The 22,095-nt window shown below is 46.8% G+C and overlaps 3 protein-coding genes across 4 annotated transcripts; all 3 read right to left on the reverse strand.

The window, feature by feature from the left end:
• Positions 1 to 451: 451 nt before the first annotated feature.
• Positions 452 to 6,439, reverse strand: TERB2 (telomere repeat binding bouquet formation protein 2; the record flags this gene model as incomplete). The annotated part of the gene is made up of 7 exons (XM_044450578.1): positions 6,376 to 6,439; positions 4,932 to 5,013; positions 4,011 to 4,150; positions 3,674 to 3,735; positions 2,796 to 2,869; positions 1,597 to 1,685; positions 452 to 579 (listed from the first exon to the last, which is right to left on the reverse strand). Coding segments are annotated over exons 1-7 (639 nt in total), but the record flags the coding sequence as incomplete, so codon positions are not given.
• A 914-nt stretch (positions 6,440 to 7,353) lies between these two features.
• TRIM69 (tripartite motif containing 69) lies at positions 7,354 to 16,825 on the reverse strand. Of its 2 annotated transcripts, XM_044450545.1 has the most exons (7): positions 15,442 to 16,825; positions 13,106 to 13,647; positions 12,603 to 12,698; positions 11,873 to 12,106; positions 11,486 to 11,508; positions 9,738 to 9,862; positions 7,354 to 8,484 (listed from the first exon to the last, which is right to left on the reverse strand). In XM_044450545.1, exons 2-7 carry the CDS (start codon positions 13,598 to 13,600, stop codon positions 7,940 to 7,942), a joined length of 1,518 nt encoding a protein of 505 aa, XP_044306480.1. In that variant the 5' UTR covers positions 13,601 to 13,647; positions 15,442 to 16,825; the 3' UTR covers positions 7,354 to 7,939. The 2 variants fall into 2 exon arrangements, with proteins under 2 accessions (XP_044306480.1, XP_044306479.1); XM_044450544.1 differs by having other exon boundaries at positions 13,106 to 16,825.
• A 130-nt stretch (positions 16,826 to 16,955) lies between these two features.
• B2M (beta-2-microglobulin) lies at positions 16,956 to 21,929 on the reverse strand. The gene is made up of 4 exons (XM_044450546.1): positions 21,772 to 21,929; positions 19,106 to 19,381; positions 17,899 to 17,935; positions 16,956 to 17,385 (listed from the first exon to the last, which is right to left on the reverse strand). The coding sequence occupies exons 1-3, from the start codon at positions 21,836 to 21,838 to the stop codon at positions 17,922 to 17,924; spliced, it is 357 nt and encodes a 118-aa protein (XP_044306481.1). The 5' UTR covers positions 21,839 to 21,929; the 3' UTR covers positions 16,956 to 17,385; positions 17,899 to 17,921.
• Positions 21,930 to 22,095: the final 166 nt, after the last annotated feature.

Raw genomic sequence — 22,095 nt, forward strand, 5'->3', positions numbered from 1 at the left:
TAGGGGAGTGCACCAGGGTAGGGTTAGGGTTGGGAAAACCAAGTGTCCTGGCATGATTCTGATGGTTGGAGTGTGTTTAGAAGGGGCAGAAAGGATGAGCTGTGCAGAAAAAGCTACTCAAGGAAGGCTTTTTTAAAATCACACTCTTTTCAGTGGAACTTGACCCCTATATTCGGGTTAGGCGGGTGCACCAGGGTAGACTATTCCAAACTCCAAATTCATGTAACAGGACAAATGCTGCAACAGTTTTTGGTAGTTCTGAAAGTATAATTTTTTCACAGAAGTACAACTTTCCCTAAATTTAAAATTCTATGGCACAACTCTCGAAGGTACACTTAATACTCCTTCCAGGATCAACATGCACAGAAGAACTCTTCTGGCAAAGTAAGCAACAGTGATCACAAAAAATGTTCAGAAATAAGAAGCCATTTGTTTTTAACTTTCACTTCAGTTTTGTTTTTCTATCAGAGAAAATATTTTTTTCATTTGAAATCCAATATGCCAAACAACCAGAACAGCCAGGGATAAAATCCTGTATCTTCCCAACAAATTTCTTCATCTCTTTAGCAGATGGATAACCTGTGAAGCAACAACGAAGAGGTATACAGTTCACAAATTTCAGGTTCAGCCTTCTTTGGAGGAGGCCCACTTCAGTCTGGACATCTCAAGAACCTGTCCTAGCCAGCCTGGCCCAGTGTGGGATTCAGGATTCAAATGAATCCAAGGTTTACCAGTAGTGGGCTCCTCCCTTGCAAATTGGGGAAAGCTGACTTCAATGGAGGAAATTGCTCCTGGCAAAGCAATTGCTCCAGCACTTGGTGAGTACCATGCTCTGATCCAATTTGCCTCACCCTGTGGCTGCTTTTCAAAACAATTGAAAGAGCCAGGAATCCAATCACAAACCTCCAGTGACTCATATCATTTAGCCTTCCTCTGGTGCCATAAGCAAGGGAAAGGAACAGAATTAGAGAGGGGCATAATATAACAATTGCCTGTGCTGATTCACAAGGGGAAACAGGGACCAGCTTTTTAAAACTGCAAACACGATGCAATTTCCAAGCACAAACTAGTTGGGGATGGCAAATCCAACAATTTAACTCAATTACTTTTTATGTCAGCCTACTAGACAGAGCTGGTGAGAGAGTCATAAACACAAATTGAACCAACTGCACCCACGTCTGAACAGGAATAGTCTAGTTCTGCCTGAAATCTAAAATGATGAAAGGTAGTATATAAATGTTTCCATAAGAAAGAGATGAATAATATATTAGACAGAATGCCTTTCATTAAGGGCCATTGCAAATGATGCAAATTATCCATAATCAGATCTCTTGATGCTCATTTCTTTCCCAAAATGCAGCCCTTATTTATTTATTTATAATTGAATTATAATCTGCTTAACCAATAGTCCAGCAGATCTCTCTAGCCCCTGCCATGACCCCTACCTTGACTCTGATCCAACAAGCACTGCAGCCCCAACCTAAACCCACAAGCCCGTGGAGAAAGAAAAAGACACTGGATCATCCAGTGACCAGGTTTCCAAGCCATGTCTATTATTCAGTCCTTACAGTTTTTAAGTCTGCACCCTCTTCTCACCTGTCACCATGTTACTTGCTGGATAATTTTGAAGTGGAATGTATGCAAGTTTCCCAATTTCTAGTGTCCCCGGGGCTTGACTGATTTCTCTGTAATTACAGAAAGTAAACTGCTATTGCTTATCATTAACAAAAGCATTTCCTTTTATTTTGCGTTACTATTAATACAACACTACCTTTTAAAAAAGTTTTAGCTTTTATTTTTCCTTTCCATCTATTTGCTATCTAAGAAACAAAGATCTGTGTATTGCCATGAAGGATAATTACAGTAGTATTTGGAAAGAAATTTTCAATATATAATATGAGCAGCCATTTTTCTGCCTTCACCCCAAGGAAAAGAGATTCCACAGAAAAGTCTTCCACTTGATGAACATCCATAATATATCTTGATTAATTCAGCTACATTTAAAACCTGAATTAATCTATATTTGAATGCATCTTCTGCTTTGCATTATCTGCATAAAATATTTATATATTCATGTATATCTGAAGCATCAGTAGATCTCAGGTTACATCTTATTCAAGAAAAAAATCTTGTTTTGACTGTATTGGACTACATCTCTTTAATAAGCATTTGTCTAAATCAGCTAATTGCTAGAGGTGTAATACTGCTTAATATATTTGCATTCATGAAGCGGTTTGGGGTTGGATTTACTCTACAGGTTTAATCCTTTAGAAGTCATTGACCGGGGTTTGCAAAGTGCTGTTAGTCACAGGTAACTAGTCATGATGGGTTATGCTTCAGACAGCAGGTACACTGGTCACCTGGTCAAAGTCTTCCACACTAAGGTACAATTTCTATTTCTATTTAAATGATCACTATTTCTGCATTTACTTCTCTCTAATAAATCAGTATATGCAAACAGCATGCATATGCTTGTCTTCTCATCCCCTGACTTTTGGTGATGCACTTCATCAGAGTCACCCAAGCAGCTCCATGGCTCAGTGGGACGAGGACCCCGATCTCCCAGATGCCCAGGCCAAAACGCTAACCATACTGATTAAATCTGGATCCAATCTATTATCCTGCCATTTTTAATAAATTGACCGTTGACAAAGCAAGAGATTATAGCTGGCATTTACTCTGAAAAGTTAACTGACTGGCCAGTTCACCCAGCTGCCCAAAGCGTGTTCTTGCAGCCATCAGAACATTTAGCCATCGCATCTTCCTCTATTTCTCCAGCCATACAAAAGACACACCTTCTTTCCGAGCCTCTTGCGCCCTTTCGGTCTTCTCCCTCCCTGCTGCGCTTTCGTTCAACAGGCTGCCTGGGCTGTGGATAGTCAAAAGGATTGTGGTTGGAACCATGCCCAGTTCATCTATAGGAATGTTTCATTAAGTAATGTATATCTTAACATCAGTCTAGAGATTATTCGTAACCCAACTATAACAAATGGCCATCCTTCTTGTCAGGACCAACATACTAAGTTCATAAATTTCTTAGGTAAGCAGGAAGGGATAAACATGAAGGAAAAGGCATAAAGACAGGAAGAGAAAGCAGAGATGTCCTGCAGAGACATTGATCCAAAAATCTTCAAGCAAGAGACAAAACCCCACCACCAAGACACCCATGCTTGCAATTCCAGGTATTTTTCCTGAAGGAATTTCAGTCTGTACTGTACTGTATAAAGGCTTTATTTTATACTCAGCAACAGAAACAGTATTTACACTAGAAAAAAGTCAGTAGATAGAGCATTGAGATTACTTGATGAACAAGCTTAACCACCAAATGAAGGTTGCAAAATCTAACATATTTTGTACAATATGGTACCCATTATTCTGGTATATCTATTTTACATCCCAGGGCCAAGTTTCAGAATGGAATAAGGTTCTGGTAAGTTAATAAGAGAAAATTATTTCAGTCTGAAAATTTTATAATTTCATACAATATGTGTCCTAAATACATTGGTCATGTTTATTATTCTACTTAACTTTTGCAGGCTATGTTTAGCCTATGATCACCGTATTAATTTTTAATATTAAAATCATATGTTAAAAATCCTCAATAACAAAATTAATAGAACAAAATTTTGTAAAATTGGAAAATTCAAGTCATGCACTTTCTTTTCCTTCTTACCTGCAGTTTCAGAGGCTCGGGTATCTGTTCCCAGACAAAACTTCCAATTTTTTCTCTAATTTCTATAGTGAATGCAGAGAGAGAGAGAGAGCGCGCATTTAAAGACAAAAAAGTGACACAGTAAAGGTTTGTCAGTAAAGGTTTGTCAGCTGATGTTTGTCAGTAAAAGCCATCAGCCATTAAGTATTTGCTGCAGAATTGTGGCCTTTTAACCTACTGAATAGTCGTGCTGCTTCTAGGAGCATCCTTGGTAGATGCCTGCCACTGTGTGACACCTTCAAGGGATAGGGTGCCATTCTTACAATCGCATCTTGGCTCTATAAATGTATATACACACCTCGTTGCAAGCAGGCTGGCGGAAGGAGAAAGTGTCCAATTGGTACTGTGTTTTTTATTTCTGAGTTGGCACTTGCAGTAAGATAATAAGCATGAAAAACTGCCATTCTGTCTTCTAGATAATCTATGCTCTGGTGTATCCTAGAGGAGAAAAGTTAATAAAGCATTAAAACGTTATTAAAGTAAATGGGACACATCTGCAAAACTTGTTGCCTTGATTTGTGTTAAACATTCATTTTGTTAAACTTTGGACTTCAAGTCACCTTTTTGGTGTTTTGGTTGATCCAGAACAGCAAAGGATTTAAAGTACTTCCGTTATATTATCTATGGTTAATTAAAGTTTTATAAAAGAAATTGTTTCCTCCACAATTTGCTGCTTTCAAAATTTCCAAAATTTTTATAGGGACTGTATTCACTGGGCTTTCTGTTCTTGCAATCTGCCCCAGTAGCGGAGGGATCAGAAAGCTGTTGCTCCAGGTTCTCTGGGGAGCATAAGTTGCACACAGTAAGAAAAAGCAAAAGCAGCTGAATTACCTGGATTGCCAGCTTTGCAACTCATCTGTGTAGCTAGACCTTCAACAACAGTTCTAGGCATTAGTAGGTCATGGTATTTATTTTCAGACTATTAAAAGCTTCACTCAATTTCTACGACTTACGCTGCTAAAGGAAATACAGCAAGAAAATTGGAAATACAGCAAGAAAATTCCTAAAATTGTATCACCAAGAACTCTAAAGAGCCATAAGATTGCTTTTGAGCATGTGGAAAGCTCTGCTAAATATTTGCTGGAGGCCTGCGATTCACGGAGAGTGGGGAAAAGCTTTGGGAGCAGAAGATACAGTTGCTCATCAGAAACGAAGCCTAGAAGCAGAGAATGGGATGGGCAGGCTCTGTGCAATTCTAATAGTCTCTAACAGAATGTACCTTTTTGTATCAGGGTGGGAAGCATCGCTGCTAAACAGATAATCCGCACCATCCTGGTTTGTGATTACTCCTCCTTCAGTAACTGCAGAGAAATGCCACAAGGAGAGAGCAGGGTTCCTTCGATCATTCCTGATCTTAAAATATTTATAAAATATAATATTTTCCTTGCAATGTTGGGACCTTAGAGTTCCAACTGTACACATTTTTTCCTATGAAACATCCTGACCATACCATGGCCCTAAACTGAGACAAATTATGCCACAATACTGTGTTAGTGTTTAAAGTACCCCAAGATGCTGAATGACCACCAGGTGACGTGATGGTCACTTTCTGCATTTCATTTCCTTTGGAATGTTTACAGTTCTTAGTGCTGTTTTTTCTGCTCTAGACTAATATAGCTGCAGGCTGTAAGCGAGCCTTTTTGTTATTCAAATGTTGATCATTATCTAATAACGAGTACCCCCCCAACCCATGACCAGCACAACACTGGGAAGAAGCTTCTGGAAGGTTTTCCCTTCAGATGAACCGCATCCCCTCCTTTTCCGATTGGCATGTGATTGATTAATCAATCAATGAAGCCTCGGACCCTGCGGCCTTTGCAAGGTGCCCGGGGGGGCCTGGAGCTGCTGCCGGGGCTGCGGCCCTTTTCCGCGGGAGGCGCTTACTGCGCACGGCTCGTTCCCTGCGCAGGTCGTTTAGAGGTTCTTCGGACAACAACACGAGCCTGCGATTTCGCTCCCGTGAACCATGGCGGGGGTGAATTTCAAAGCCAAGGGAAACTGCCGCCCGAGTGCCAGTTGCGCCCTGCGCCACAGTGGCCGCGAGGGGCATGTGGCGGAAGAGCAGGAGGATGTGCTCCTTGCGCGCTCTTTGGATCACGACGGTGCGCCGAGACTGAACGCCGATGCGGATGAAGAGCGAACAGGGAGCATCCTGCAGAAAAGCGCCTGCCCCCGGATGGCCGAGTCAAACCTCCGGGCAGCACAGCCTGCCTCCGAGTCCGGCAGCTAGCAGCAGGGCCAGGAACGGGCCACCGCCTGCACGCCTGGCCCGTGGCCTTTCTCCAGGCCGCTCTGCGGAGAGCCAGGATCCGCCACAGCCAGGAGCCCCAGGGCCCGGTCGAGCCGGCTCCATCCTGACCCCAGTGCGGCCGGCCGGCCAGAGGGCGGAGGCCTGAGGAGGGCCGGGGCTGCTCAGACGGGGTCAGTGAAGCTCTCTGTGCATGCTCAGAGACCCCTCCTGTGGTGATTGTGCCTCCTGGATGTGCACTGGAGAACAGAGAATGGCCTGGGACTCCGGCCCGTCGCCCCGCAGACTCCTTCGGACACTTGGCCTCCTCAGAGGAGCGCCACCGCCACCCGAGGCCGGTCGTCTCCCTCAGCAGCCGCCCTGCGTCCTGCTCATGCGGAGGGGGGTGCGTCTCCTCGCGGCCCAGCTCCCTTACCCCACAGGCGGCGGGGCTCGGGGCCGACGCTCTGAGAAAACCAGGCCCTGTGGCCGCCGAACATCCCGCCGGAGGCCGGTCGGGCCCCTCGGCCACCGTTCCCGCCTTTTCTGCCCTGCCTTCCCTGCTGGCAGAGCTGCCCCCGTCGGCCTCTGAGGCGCCAGCGGTGAACAGAGAGGGGCAGAACCCGAGCCATGATCTCCGTCCATTAATTAAGAGAAAGCAGACACGTTCTCCGCTGCGAGTTGTGCACAAAAAGCCACGGTCTGCATGCAAGAGTCCATGGTGACTTCTGCCCTGCCCAGAGGGCCCTGGACTCTCTCCATCCTGCCCACCCATCCCGCCATTTTGGCAGTGGTTTAAATCGAAAGGGGGTTTGTCGCAATAAGCCCAATTCCAGGGCTGCGTGGAGGGGCGTCAAAGCGCCTTCCCCATTGTGACAGGCTGCAGGATCGGGCTGAGCAGCGCCAGGCAGCCACAGCTGCCCTTTTCAGTTCCCACCATGCTTCACATCCACAGCAGACAGGGGAACTGTGGGAAATTAAAATGGCAGCCGGGCTCAGCCACCCTGATGCTGCTGGCCAGGAGGGGAAAAAAGGATGCAAGGGAAGCCGGGGTGCTGGGTCCTCTCAGCTTCCCAGGTGGCCCGATCTCGATGTGGGCCCCAGTGCCGCAAAAGGGCAAACTGATCCCCTCAGGCGGCAGTGGCAAAACCAGAGGGTTTATTTACAGAAATATGGATCCCCACAATAAATATTTGTTGAGTGTGAAATGGATAGAATACGCAACAGACGGGTTCTTTCCCTTTGTAAAGACTTGTTTTTGACCCTTCTAGAGTCCACCGTTACACCGTGTAATTAAGAGGAGCTATTACATTAAAAGAACCCAGTAGGAAACCCAGACAGACTGCATTAAATGAAACCAGTATAAAGGAGTATTGTAGTAAATGAAATAAGGACAAACAGCTTTGCTAGGGAATGACTTACTTGCTCAAATAAATTTATTACTTTTGAAACTCCAATACTTTTAGCATTTCCCCATTTTCTCACTTTTGCTTCTTTTCTGAATAAGTTCACCTTGCTAAACTTTGAACTTCTGTCATGCCTTTCCTAAGCTTAATATTTTCTAATAAATATACAGAGTGTCAATTTTATATAGGCTCCAAACGTACTTTGCAAAGTGAATGTGTTTTGTTATTTTTACTTTTGCTGCAGTTAATGAACAAGTCTTTCACAAATGAGTTTTCACAAATGAGCAGCTCTCCTGAAGGGAACCCCTCTCTTATCAACCTTGCAATTAGGAATGATCAGTTGTAAGAAACCCAGGAACCTAAATTGGGATGCCACTTAAGGGGCCTGAAGGGAATTTTGCCACCTTTTTGGACGCAACGGCGTAACCGTCCGTGCAGCGGTGCTGCAGGAAGGGCAGGAGTAACTATCCCAAGAGAAGGGCAAGGACTCCAGCTGGCCCCCGCTCCCCGTCAACACCATCAAGAACCTAGCACTGGATCCCGTGCGCTGCCCAAACAGCCCAGAGGTCCAGGCCTTGCAGGCGGCCCTTTTCCTCACATACTAAAAGCAATAATTCTCAGGGGTGCACTGTTTTCTCCAGAGTCGTTCAAACATGGACAAAAATAAGGATAGATCTTCTCCGTGAAAGTTTCTGTGAAAGTGTACATGTGAGACATTGTGCTAGCATCGTAGAAGGACACCTGGCCACCCTCGTAATCCAAATAGATCCCAATTCTATCAGGCGTTTGGGGCAGACACAGACACTTGGCATGGACATCTACAGCCTTTAACTCATTCTTGTTCCTTAGCTTTATAAGCCAGTGTCCTTCTTTGGGCGACAGCGGGTAGTTCCCTTTACGGTTGATGCTCTCTCTCACGACTCCCAGAGTCCATTTGGTCTTCTTCTGCACATCCACTTCCCAGTAGTGCTTCCCAGAGGTGAACCCTACAGACCCCAGGACGGAAACGCTGCAGTCAAATCTCTCCGGAGTGTCTGGTAGCACCTGCTTTCTGTCGTTATGCCTCACGCAAGTCATCCCTTCAGACAGAACCAAGTTTGGGTGGGCCGTGTTGGGGTCCAGCGTGAGGCAGGAGATGTCTGGTGAATAAGTAAGGTGATTATTGTAGCACAAGAGACACTGGAAAGCAATTGAACCCCAATAAATGAGGCCTGTTGTAAGAACACGCCACAGGACAAAGTTAACCGGTCTGTGAGATCCGTCTCTTGGGCCACCTATGTTCCCTGCGCATGCTCTGCAGGCAGATGCATCCTCAGCCCTGCTGAAGCTAAGTGGGCCTGGGTGGGCTCCATGCATCGCCTGGGAGGGAGGCCGTCTAGAACTCTGCATACGTGACGTTCCACAATGGGAGGGAAACTTGGATTGGCTGGTCCACCACTACAAGAAAGAAAAATCCACTTTCTCTGAACCAACAGAAAGGCAGTGCAGCCCCACTGGGAATGCGTCCGCCTTTTCCTGGAAGTAGCATGGCAGTGACCGGCTGTAGCAAAGTCGTGACTCTCTCATAAGCTGCCACCAAGGCCTGTTGGTCCCAGTGACACTTACTAAGAGATTCCTTCCGGTTTCAAATCTCTCCTGCAAAGTGGCCACACGTTCATCGTTCGCACTGCCCCTGAAGTTAATCGTTGCCTCTCTGATCTCCTAGATTTGCAGGCCTCCAGGTTTCCTTCGGTCCCACCTACCATGTGAACAAAACTTTCCAGTCATATGGAAGGCGGGTGATCGAGTAAACCCATGCTTCTTCTGAAACCTCCTTTTAAGGAAGGATACAGGGGGGTGAGGAATTCAGTCTCTTTTTATTAAGGAAGCAGATTGATGTTATCTGTCTACTAGTCTATGATTTTAACCGGCTTAAGTTCACTTAAAGTTGAGTGACCGTTTGAATTCTAAGCGGCTGCCCTCAAGCTGTTCCAGAAGGTGCTGGCATCAATATACAAAATATTATTGAATATATGTTGCATATTTTTGTATGCACTGCTCAAAACCAGGTTAAATGAAGGAGCATCTCCTCTTATACCAGTGTCCCAGGTCCTGTGATCTCCAAGGGATGCCTCGTTGTCTGTCCTGCCGCCTACTGTTCTCCGTTTGGCAAAGACATGAGATGAGAGCTCTCCACCCTGCGGAATGGTCTCCACTTCCCGAAATGGCATCTGTTTACTTTGGCTTCCCCCCAGCCACGAACTATGCTTGGAGCAACCCAGAATACTATTGTTTGTGAGGGTGAGGAGCATAAATATAAATACATGCAAACGGTTTCAGGATTTGCTCAGAAAAGAAGCGACAGAGAAATACTGCCGACAGAAACAACCACCAGAGTGGGACGCAGCTCTACCTGGGCTGAGGATGGACTTCATCTCCTTCCACACAGCATAATGAATGGGCCCCTTGAAGTCCCCTGGGCTTAGTGTCCCAGTCACTAGTTCGCCCAGAGATGAATTCTCCGTTTTCTCCTCCATCCTGCACAAGCCATTCCCATTAGTAGAAAGTGATGATGGTTCCAGAAAAAACAGTTCTAGAAAATAGTTCTAGTAGTTCAGATATGCTACCTGGTTAACATTAAGGAAGACATTAATTCAATATGTACATTGCAATGATAAAACTTTCAGATGCTCTTCCCAGTTTGCAGACCAAGTTCTGCTTCCTTCAGGAGTTGATTTTTTTTATATAAGAAAAATATTGTTCTAAACCAGCCTAACTGAATGTTTTAAGCATAAAGGAACAATATTGGTCTATTTGCGATGAATAATTTCCCACAGGGCTGAATAGACTCGCCAAGCCCTTGCAGCCTGGCTCACCAATCCTGGCTCATCTCCAAGAATTAATTACTGCCCATGGTCAAGAAAAGAACACACAAATCTATATTTTTGAAAGCCACACACACAGAAGTTTCACTTTCAAACATTACGATACTAGCTGAGGCATTCACAGAGCTGGTTCCCAAGTTTGTGAGGGGCCAGTTCCTGGGTTGGACATTGCAGGAGAAGTGGAGTTTGTTCAATCTTGTATGTGTTAAACTAAGGATTAATGGAGGGGTGGGAGACCACGTTCAGCCCGAGGCCAAATTCAGTTTTGGAGAAGCTCTCAGGGACAACAATCAAAAAGCCAAGGGCAAAGCAGTTGGCACTGATAGCAAAGGGACGGGCCAAATAATACCCCCCCCCCCGACAAAAGCCTCTAATATATTAGTAGAGGCGAAACGCAAAAGAACTACCAAACGGCTGGTGGTGGATCAGAAAGGGGTGTGGCCAAGAGAAGAACTATGGCCGTCTGGGGGAATCCGGGGCATCGGGACCTCAGAAGGGGCAGCCTGGGACCGCGGACCCAAGGTTCCTCCCAGTGGCTCACAGCTACAGATGGGACAGGCCCTACTGCCCTTCACATATGAGAAGCTGCCTGCCTTACATACGGCAAAGATCAAAACCTGTAGTGCATTCAGGGAACCAGATATGCGATGGACTGACTCCATGAAGGAAGCCACAGGCTGCAACTGGGACGATCCGAGCGAGACCCTGGAGGGCTCTTGTTCGCGGGCTCACCAGAAGTTGGAGATGCCTGGATGCCACACAGCAGCAAGAACGAGCGGGGTATCCGTGGCCCAGCCCCTTCCCTGCATGTATCCCATGCCCCCAGCCGCCATGGGTCTGGAATTCACCTGCAGGAGTTGGAGAAGCAGAGCTACTCCATTGCCCTGTTGAAAAACCATCCGAGACGACTCCCTCAACGGTCACTATCAGCCGCCACGGCCGCAGGCTGGGCAGAGGGGGATGACAGAGAAAGTGAGGGTGATTCACCAGCCTTGCTGGAAGACTGACGAATCTTTTCCTCTCCATCTCCATCTCTTTTCGAATATGTCAGCCCGCAGACAGGGACTGCCTTATGTTACTGAATTCATGCTACGCTGGGAACATTTTGGCTGAGAAGAGGGGAAAAGGCATGTAGTCCCCAGGAGGCCGACACCAGCCAGAAAGTGTTCTCCTTTTGCTCTCCACTCCCAGCGCCCATTTGATAGCTTCATGTCTTCACTGTTTAAAGTAGGTGTGCTAGAATAGCTTGAAAAGATCTGCTTAAATATTTGCTTACCGTTCCATGAATGCTTTTATTCCCTGTCACAGAAAAAGAGGGAAAGAACAGAAATCCGGTAAGTGCCTTTCAGAGCCATTGCAAAATACTCATAACCCAGAAAATGCAAACAGATGGTTGACGAGGACAGAAAACACTTGGTCACCTCCTCCACATCGGCTACATTTATGATGGGCCAAAGAACTGCCTTTGCCCAATGATTCTGCAGAGCTACGAGTTAAAGACACAGCCTGCAAATTCTATCCTTTGCTCCACCAAATTCAGTCAGGTGGTATGATAAAGCACCAGAAGTGTTTGGTGGCTGGGCTCCAGAGTCCACAGCGCCCTGGGATCAGCCCAGCACCGATATCCCCAGCAATATTGTGCAGCCAAGCCTAGAAAACTTACTTTCAGGAAGCTGGAAGAATTCTGCTGGTAAAGCCGCACCTGAATGCAGGCCAGGGTATCCTTAGCGCTTTGGGTTTGGTCTTGGAGTTTGTTTAGATTTGCTTCCATTTCTTGAAGGAGGACTTCGCCCTCGTCCTTCAGCTGGTTGATATACAATTTCTCCTTGCCGTGAAGAAACTGGTGCATTTTTAGGAATTCCAAGGAGATGTGGTACTGGAGTTGCAGTTTGTTCTCCTAGAACAATACAATTTATTACATAAAGCAAAGAGCACCCTAGTGACAGATACTAACTTTGTTTGATGCTTTTTAACTCTCCATCTTTCACTTGTCTTTTAATAGTGAAAGGTCAGCAACATTTGTTTGGAGAGACTAACCATGTTTTATAATGTCTTTCTCCTTTTAGGGTCAGTGTAAGATTGCATGACTAGGCAAGTTTACTTTGTGTCACCCATCCTGACACCAAAAAACCTGAGGAATTTTTCCAATCTGTTATACATACTATTGATGGATACCTATATAGCTTTTGTAGGTATGTAGCCACAAGAACTCTGAAAACACAGAAAGGGTGCTGCTGATGGCATTGATTTCACTGCTTCCTCAAAGTTCTTTGAATTATTAACCCTAGTGTGTTCTTTTGCTCAGACTAAAAGTGTCTAAGAGAGAACCTCCCTGGCCATAAAAACAGAATAATATTCAAGTAAGGAACTGGGGTTGGATTAATGGCACCCACTTTGTGATTAGCGATCTTCTCTTCCTGGGCATTCTTCAACACTTCCAGCTTCACCAAGATGGATCTGAGCTGAATTCTCATCATGAGCAGTTTTTCCTGTGGGAAGAACATCAGAAAATTTACCCACCAGAATGTGCAAATCCAGGCGCTGTGGTGAATGCTGGGTTGAACAACCGTTCGTTCCGCTAAGAACTCATTCTAGGTCAACGGTGAGTTGTTTAACCCATGATCATCCTCCAGTGTCTGCGTTCGCATACCATGAAGTAACCTCCAGCGTGAGGCTGGATATTCTGACTGGGGGCACCATTTGTGAATGAATTGACCCACAACTGGCTACTGTGACGTGCACACGGGGCCACTCTCCCTTGATCATTAAAACATGATCCAGCCAGTCTTCCCGCTGATTTTAGAATCAAGGTGATCAGCAGGTATTTTAAATTTCCCCCTCGAGCGTGGCCGGGTGCTTGTCGGCCCGCTCCCTTCACTTTTGCCGGGCGTGTTACCGTGTAGATCTGCACGGCGTCTGGGATGAGGAGGAACTGGGTGCACTGGTCTTTGGGCATCTGACTTTCCCGGCAGGTGAAGCAAGCAAGCTTCTCTTGTGGCTTCCAGTAGAGCGTCAGGGGCTCGCTGTGCTCGATGCACTTCTGCTGCTGGCAGCCCACGTGGAAGGCCTTGACCCGATCCGCCATCTTCTCCAGGGCTGTGTTTGGGATGTACTGCCGGTCCGGAACGTTTCCATGGCACTCTGGGCAGAAGACCCCCTTTTTCGCCCAGGTGGCCTCGAGGCAATGCTTGCAGAAGTTGTGGCCGCAGCACAGAATGACCGGCTCCCGGAACAGCTCCAGGCACAGAGAGCAGGAAAGGTCCTTGGTGAAGTCATCCGCGTGCAGGTCCCACGAGGTGGTGGAGGAGCTGGCGACAACGGGGCTGGTTGTCCGGTCATTGACAGACGTGGCTGAGGACATGGAAGGGTTTTTGCTTGTGGAAGTGGACATGATGGCCGAAAGCAAAGCCCTCAGGTGGCTGTCACGATAGGAGCATCCTGCAGAGGAGAAGGAAGTGGAAAAAGAAAGTACTTTCTTAATTTTATCATTATTATTTATTTGATTTCTTAGAGGACATAGTCCAGCCATCCTCAACCTGGTCGCCCTCAGAGGCATTTGGGGCACAACTCCCGGAATTCCCAAGGAGCAGGGCCCTGGACTGGGAATTCTGGGCAGTGTGGTCCAAATGCATCTGGAAGACACAAGGCCAGGGAAGGCTGCCATGGTCGAATCAACTCAAGCTGACTTGCAATGGAATAAAAATATACACCATATAAGGCAGCTAAAAAGATTATTTGCTAAAATATTGCCATCCTATAAGACAGCTAAAACAACTTGAAACAATTTGCCAGGTGCATTAAAGAGCCATGGGACAGAGGCTCTCAAAGGATGGCAGTGTCGGTGACGGAGAGGCCTTTCTGGACACTCATGGGGGAGCCACAGTTTTAAGACACACGTTTTTGGCAAAGCTCTCAAGTGTAATCAAAGCTGAGCCATAAGCTATGTGACGTCCCTGACCATGTGTTTTGGGCTACAAGTCCCCAAATCCCTGACCACGGGGAAGGCTGACTGAGAGAAGCTGAAGTCCAAACACCTGGGGGTGTTTCCAGGTTTGGGAAAGGTCATTCTACACTATAACAAGTGACAGGGGAAAGGGGGCATTTTATTTCAGGGGGAAAATACCCCAGGCAGACAGACTCAAGCGCAGGGGCCAGTAGGAGGTGACATGTATGTGGGCAAAATCCCCTTTGGTCCAGGGGCATCAGATGCAAACGGAGATCATCGGGGCGCTTATTTCAGGACTTCTCAGTGGACAGCACTGATGGGGGAGATGCCCATCAAGGATCTGGGATCCCAAAAGAAAGATCCAGGACCCCAGTCCTAGTGGGCTGCCCCAAAACCACCTCAGAGGAGAGTTTGGATGGACGGGGAGAATGAATGACTTAGTTCTCCTAAGAGTTTCTGGATAATTTATATGAAAATGTTGTTTGTCACAAAGGCGTCGCTATGCAAAAATAAAAGAACCATGCAACATTTCAGGTGTATCGGTGTGGAGACTCCAGAGCGCTGGCAGCTTCATTGGATGCTAATCCTCTGCTCTCCCTGCCCTACTCTGTGTCCTGAGGTTTTCCTTGTAAGAAGAGCTCTGGGAGAATAAACTAATTTTTGGAGATGCGCAGTCTGTGTGTTAGTGTCCCTCCAAATGCAGATTACTAATGAACCTTCAGTATGCAGTCTGGGGTGGAAGATTTTTAATTCCTAAATCACCCAAACCAGTTTGGGATTTGTACAAACATGACACACACTGCCTGATCATTCCTACCATCTCTCACTCAGAAGGGAGTGCCTCAAAGACCGCTTGCCAATCCCATCTAGTTTATAGAAGTACCCGCATTAAAAAAAAACATTTAAAATCTGCTGCCAAATTAATCAGGGAAAACTTTTTAGACAATCAAAATGCTTTAATTGGTTTGTCTAATCCATTAACTAGCTTAGGGTGCCATCCCATGCCCCCCCCCCCAAAAAAAAACCCCAGTCCAACAACTCTCAGCACACTACAGCATGACGGGAGTTGTAAGACTTTTGGTCTAAACAAGCTTAAGATAGCACCTTAGTCTCGTTTACCGGTGCTGACTTTATGCCTTCCCCTATCAAAACCACCCTTCCTCTCTAGAACTCCTTTTTAATCAAGACAGGCCAGAGGACGGCACTGGCCCATCTGGAAGTTGCCGTTCGTCCTCCCTGCTCCCTGCGGTATTGCCATTTCTCCGTGCATTGTCAGAATGGCTCACCTGCTTTCCCGAACAACGTTCTTCTGCAGAGACTCTGGATTTCTGCGTCATTAGCCAGCGTTAGAGTCCTGACTAGTAACTGCCGCACCAACTGTTCTCCTCTTCCAGAAGATTCCACCTGGATTCCTGTGACAAGATTTGTCCTCGGGCCGCACCACGAAACTCTCACAGGGAAACCAAAATTAACTGTCCTCAGGTAAGCCTCATCTTACTCGTCCTTCAGCGCTATCTCATGTCTCCTTCACACTGTATACATAGAAATCCTTCTCTCATGAGGTATGTGTAGGTGCTTGGTTAAAACTTCCTCATGCACTCCAGGTATCCAAAGGTTGGAGAAACCGATTTATAAAACTTCATTCTGGAATGGCCCACATTTGGATCAGTGGGAATTTGCCCCAAGGTACTGGGGCAAATGTTATGAAACATTGTGCATGTAAACATTATTTCGTTCTTGTTCTTGTCTTTGTTACTTTGTGTTGTAAATCTGCTATTTCTATCCTTTCCATTCCACCTAGACCAATAAAAAAAAAAAAAAAACACCAAACCAGTAAAACATCTAATCAAGTTGTACTGGAGTGTCACCTCCAGGTTTTTGGGGGTCTTTGGGGCAAACATCCTCCATGGGTCCCTCTGTTAGCAAGTCCACCTGCTCAGACATGATCACGTGCTGCTTTCACTCCTCGCTTATCGTTCGCACCACCAACTTGCTAGATGGGCAGGGAGCCACTGAACAGGCAATTGGTGGCATCTCCTCCTCTCTTCACCACTGTAGTCGGCCAGAGGGAGGAGCAGGTGGACACGAAGGTTGTGTCACTGGGGCTGAGGAGGACCCTGCGGGGGTGGAGGCCCTCTGCACGCACCCCCATCATGCCTGCTTGCACAATTGGCCATCAAAGGCAAGGCTGCCACTCCTATGTGGTTGTCTCTCTAGAAAGGTGCCCACTGCTTTGCCACCTTGCTACACTTTCTTCAAGTTCCTTCCCTCTCTGCAACTCCTTTCACTTTCTTTCTGTTACTGCTGGGAGATTCAAAATCAGCTGCAACTCTGGGTGTTGTCCGGTGGTTTTAGTGTGGGATTGCCGCAGGCTTCCTGGTTCTTGCCGCACTCTGCCTTGGCATCAGCAGTTTCTATCCAAATTGCAGGTTTGAAGCCAATCTCGCCTCCAGTTTTGTAATCATTTTTTATTCCAGTAACTTCCAGAAGAAACTTTAGGCACCTCTGCATTTCACAGGTAGATTAATATGGACTTATAGAATAGTATGACCATAGGGCAGGTCTTGTATGAAGCACTTCGAAAAGAGGCATTAAATAGTATAGATTAGTGCCTTTTTCCCTTTTGTGAGGAACCCAAGGCACTGAACACTGGATGGAGTAAGTTCTACTCCATTTTGCCTAAATGTGCTTTATCCAATACAGTAACCTGGGGGCAAGCCCTAATGAACTCGGTGGGTCTTGCATCTGATAGATACAACTAGAGCTGTGTAGTGAATCAAGAAATCAAAGACACCAACTGTTATAGAGCAAATAATGATCAGTGCCACTTTATTAAAGGGTGAAAAATTATGCAGTTACATTTCAGACAGGTCAAATGATAGAGAGACTTAGGGTCATCTTATGAAGAGTAGTAAAATACAAATGCTTCACAATTTATCTCTAACAGGCTTTCTTTGCTACACAATTCATGCTCAGCTCCATAAAAGCATTTTAAGGCAAATACAATCTTTTCATTTTAAGCATTGCTATAGCCCTGAATCAGAACGGCTGATACTGAGATTTCCATTTTTTTCTGTTTATAACAGTAGAAAAAGTTAACAATCCGATATAGGAAAATGCACATGATGTTTCAGCGAAGTCTGGTACAGAAAACCACCCAAAGAGCTCTGCAATCGGTTATAAGTAGAAAAACTGCAAGAAGGCGTTTATAAAGGCAGGGAATGCCAGACCTGAAGACAAGAAAAACAGAAGCCCAACATTACATGCATTCTTTTGAAAGCAAAGTCCTGGGACTCAAGCCCTGCCTCATGTTCACCACTGGGTGGCCTATTTGAGCCTAACCTGACATGGCTGTAGTGAAAAGAAGCGAAATACAACATTGACGTATATATTTAGCTAAAAAATATTTAGCCTGCATTCAAGGCACACTTGTCCCTCACAAGGCATTATTCCAAAAATATGAACATATCGACTACAACTGCACACACACCTGTAATTGCAACAGCAGCAAACTATTTCTGGGTTCTAGGCCCCACTCAAGCAGGGAGCTCGCTGGGTGACTTTGGGCCCACCGGACTCTCAGCCCAACAGAACTCGGTCCATATTGTTTTGTTAACCACCATGGATCTCTTTTATGAAGGAAAAGTAAAATCTACCTCTCTTAATAAATAAATATCTACATACATGGATAGAATTCATAGCAGCTACAACTTTCATGATGTATATATAGACATGTGCTTTACCTTATTTGCTCATGAGAGTTCTCTTAATATTCCTGATCTGCAAGACAAAATAACCACATCAGAGGCAACTCTTTGGGGCCGCATGAACCTCTCCCCTCGCCAGTCTTCCGCTTTGCAGACATCAAGTCCAAGTTAATTTGCTTTTGCAGGCCTTTCTGTACAATGGGCGGCTGTGAAACTGGCATTGCCTACAAATCGGTGCCCCAGCCTGCACCCCGCCGATCTCAGCAAACACCAGTCACCTCCGCTTATGGATGCCATGCGACCTGCCCAAGCTGCGGCCGATGAAAAGTGGCTCCTTTTGCAAGGAAGGACTGCCCCCATCAGAAGCCTCGGAATATATTGCAATCACTTCTATTTCAAATATCTGGACACGGCTAAATAGTTTCCTGGCTCTACTTCTTGCCACTTAACATTAGAAGAATACATTTTATGTTAAAAAAGTACAAGAGATGCAAAGTTACAGTACTGTCTGTAGCAACAACAAAAGGTAGACCCAAGAATTTGAGTTTGCCTGGTCATTTTTGAAAAATGAAGTATGTGTATAAAATCATCAAATCACCACAATGATGGAATGCCTGTTGCACAATTTGTCAGTAACAGAAAAGTGAAATATGCGTCTGTATTATCAGCAGAGGCAAACGGTGGGGGCTGAGAGGAGGAAGAGTGGCATGGAATATTGCGAAGAGAATAAAGTTGTCTAGCAAATCGGAGCTGGCAAGCAAGAAATGTCATAATGCAATAGCTGTAAAAGCAGAATTATATTTAAGCAATACCCATCTATGATAGTCCAGAAAGAAACGACTAAGTAGATAATACCCTAAGAAAATATATTTACCAGAGAGGAGGACTGCTCACTAGACTAGCAAACCTCCTAACCCTTCCGGTGAGTTCCTTCTTGCTTTCATTCCATCTGCCAGAAAGCAGCGTTGTTCTACTGATTCCTTTAACTGATTCCAGCAATGACTCGGAATATTTCTGGACTACAATTCCTAGCCATTCTGAGCACTGGCTGTGCCGGTGGGGGGCTTTAGGAGCAGAGCACCTGAAGATCTGCCTAACTCTGCCCCAGACAGGTAAGCGGTGGCCCAAATGCACAGTCTACAGTGGCCACAGACCAAAAAGCACAAACATTCATGTTTCGTGTCCTAGGATAGGAAGAAAGGGAATGAGAAGTGTCAATGCCACAAAGTAACAAAGCACTTACCCCACTGGACAATTTTTGGGTTTTCCAGGGTAGCATGCTCTACTTTGCAGGAATAACGATCTTTTCCATTAGGAAACACTTCTGCGTAGGTCAGGAGCTGGAAGGTCCAGTCTTCCTTAAATGAAAGATCGGTCTGCTTTGTGCTCAGTGGATCCTCATTCTTCAGAAGAGTGATGTTGATTTTTGGAGGGTGGAAGCCTTCCACGTAGCAATTCAAGATGTTGCTCTTGCCGATTTCTACAGGGTAGCGTGAATACACCTGCACTGTGGGAGGCTCTGCAGGGATGAGAGACGGGGGAAAAGTGTCCTGTTAGGCGGTACTTGCCATGCAATCTGGCCCAGGTACAGCGAGACAAATTTACTCCCAGATAATGCTTTTGTGTAGGAAGCCACATGCCTATTGTCACACACAAAAGCAAGCACACACAGTCAATCCTTTGACCACAGATATATGCTGTGGGAGCAGAAGTCCTGCTGCAAGGACTGCATCCCAGATGCAAGTTTCAGGAAAGATGAATACACTTAGACCTAAAAAGCAAGGAGAGCGACATTTTATGCACCAAGAGAAAGGAAAAGAGAAAGCAGAAGCAGCATCTGCTCTACGCCCAGGCAATGACCAAGAGTCCATCTTATTCCTCTCTTGGCACTTGCAACTGTCACACAAAGGAAACAGGGCAAAGGACATGACTATGTAAAACACCCCTGGAAGTAAGCCAGCAAACACAACGAAACAAAGTCCCGATGCTGCTTTGTTTTGTTTTAATCAAACGCGGCTTGGGAATGCGATCGGCCCTCTCTCTGCTGGCCATTCTCCCACTCAGTGCCCCACACATAAACACAGGCGCTTCGACTCCCCCCACAACTTCCAGGGAAGTGTTCACAAGGGCCACTACACATTTGAAGCCCAAAGGCTAAAGCGGCTCAGGATGTGGGATTTTCGGCAGAAAAGGGGCCCACAGGGCAAGATAAAGCACACACCCTTCCCTTCCCTTGACCGGCTAAGTCAATGCGTGCCCCAGTCTTCATTTGTGGAGATCAGTCCCATAAACAAACAGTGCCCCGTGCAGTGCATAGATTGTGAGGTCACCTGTGCTCACCTGCACACCTCAGCTGCCCCTCTACTGTGAGCTGTAGCCCTGAACACAGACCCACAGCTGCCTGGATTTGCTGAGAGCGGCAGTTGCAGCGGAAACACCCTTTTCTACAAATACTATCCCCACACCGGAAGCTTCACAGTGCAGAGAAACAGAGCAAAGGGGGATCATTGGTGGCCCTCCATCAGTCCTAGTCAGCAGTGGCAAGGGATCAGCGGAGCTGCAGGAGACCACAACCGGCTGCTGACCCCCCTTCCACCTTTGGTCACGTGGAAGGGGCTTCTGCCTGCTTCTTTTTATTTATTTTTAGGAAAAAATCAGAACACTTGGATATTGGAGGATGGATTTCCTCCAACTCAAACAGCCTGAAGGCCTGTCCACGGTTTTCTATCACTGTCCCCGCGACATAATTTTCGCCATGAGTTCACTGCTAGGAACCCAAACAAAGGCAGGGGCAAAGGCAGACCACGACCCTGGCATCGGGGATCTGTCTTTTCTACGGCAAGGAGTAGCCCTTTCCCACTGGGGAACTGTGACAGGGGCGGCTGGGCAGAAAAGGTGTTTTGGCGAGGGGTAAGATCAGGACCAAGCGAAGCAGAAATCTCCCTTCCCGTCCAAATTTCCCAGAATTCACACACTTGTTTTTGTTTTTTTGTTTTTTTTCAAAGCTCCAACACACCATCGTGAAACCTCCTAATAAGGAATGGGAAACCTCACTACATTTCTATTATTTGTTATTCTTTCCTAGGAAGGTAAAAAGTGTTCCTGCCTTCAGAAATGTATTGCCCCACCCCAAACAAATGGACTGGTGGTAGATCCATAATTTCCTACTGAACAGTCTTCTTGAAATCCACTGGCCCTGTCCTCGGAAAACGTCTAATCTTGTGTTTCAGGGCTGGGCGTTATCTCGCCTCGCAGATGGGCCGGAAATGTGAAGTAACCATGTTTAGAAGTGATACGCAAAGGAAAGAGGAAGAGCCGCGGGGGGGGGGGGGCGTGCTTTGAGGGCTCCTTGGGCTTCTGCTGTCGTCTATCCCACCCCAACATGGGACCTGTGAGACCTACGCTGCCTCCAAACCTAAACCTTCCCCTCGATGCCGAACTAACCGATCTGGACAATTTCCTTCTTCTTGGCCATCCTACACCAGTAAAACACAGATCGGAATTTCCGTGCTCTCCCCCCAAAAGCGCCTCGGAGGCAAGTCCAGGTTTAAATACTGGATTAAGTACTTTCCTGGAAGTAGGCATCCCCCCGCCCAACTGGACTCACTCTGGTTGTTCGAAGGGCGGCATGGAAATAAAATAAAAGTGAAGCTGCGGATCAAGGGCAAACGCCCGTACAGCGGGTCTGGGACATGTGGCGCTGGCCTGAACTTGGCTGAGCCAAGCCCGCGCCACCGACCCCGCCGAGGGACGAGCCCGGCGGGAGGAAGCGACTGCCCGCCAGGGTCGGCAGAGACGGCGTGCGAGGGATGGGGTCGGAGAAGGCAACCCGAGAACGCGCCCCCCACCATTACGCCGGGCAGCCCTGCCGAGCAAGACCCGAGCCCGGGGACGCAAGTACGATCTTACTTTGCACGGCCAGCAGGACGCTGACGCACATCAGGAACGTCGCGCACAAGAGAAGCCCCTTCGCCATGGCTGCGGCCCCGACCGGTGCAGAAGACGCTCGACGCGCACGGCTTGGCAGCTCCCAGGCGAGAGTCGGTCTGAGCTCCCCGGGCGAACTCCACGCCTATACCCCGCCTCCTTTCCTCCAATGGCAAAGACCGCAGGCCCGCGCGTCACCGGTAGCTGGGCAGACCCCTTGCCGCAAGCGACCGGAGAAGCGGCAGGGACTTTCCTGCACATGCGCGCCTCGCTCCGCCGCCGCATTTCGCTTTCGCTTTCGCTTGC

The sequence above is a fragment of the Varanus komodoensis genome, unplaced genomic scaffold, assembly GCF_004798865.1.
Source record: "Varanus komodoensis strain SLA01 unplaced genomic scaffold, ASM479886v1 scaffold67, whole genome shotgun sequence".
Taxonomy (NCBI): domain Eukaryota; kingdom Metazoa; phylum Chordata; class Lepidosauria; order Squamata; family Varanidae; genus Varanus; species Varanus komodoensis.

Excerpts from the sequence above, each read along its gene's own strand:
- B2M (XM_044450546.1), bottom strand. The coding sequence starts at position 21,838 with ATGGCGAAGGGGCTTCTCTTGTGCGCGACGTTCCTGATGTGCGTCAGC. Across the intron at positions 19,382-21,771 it reads CGTCCTGCTGGCCGTGCAAA|AGCCTCCCACAGTGCAGGTG; the intron begins GTAAGATCGTAC and ends TCATCCCTGCAG.
- TRIM69 (XM_044450544.1), bottom strand. The coding sequence starts at position 13,873 with ATGGCAGCCTTCCCTGGCCTTGTGTCTTCCAGATGCATTTGGACCACA. Across the intron at positions 11,509-11,872 it reads ATTCTTCCAGCTTCCTGAAA|GGAATAAAAGCATTCATGGA; the intron begins GTAAGTTTTCTA and ends TTTCTGTGACAG. Across the intron at positions 8,485-9,737 it reads GAAGTCCATCCTCAGCCCAG|ACATCTCCTGCCTCACGCTG; the intron begins GTAGAGCTGCGT and ends CTTATTCACCAG.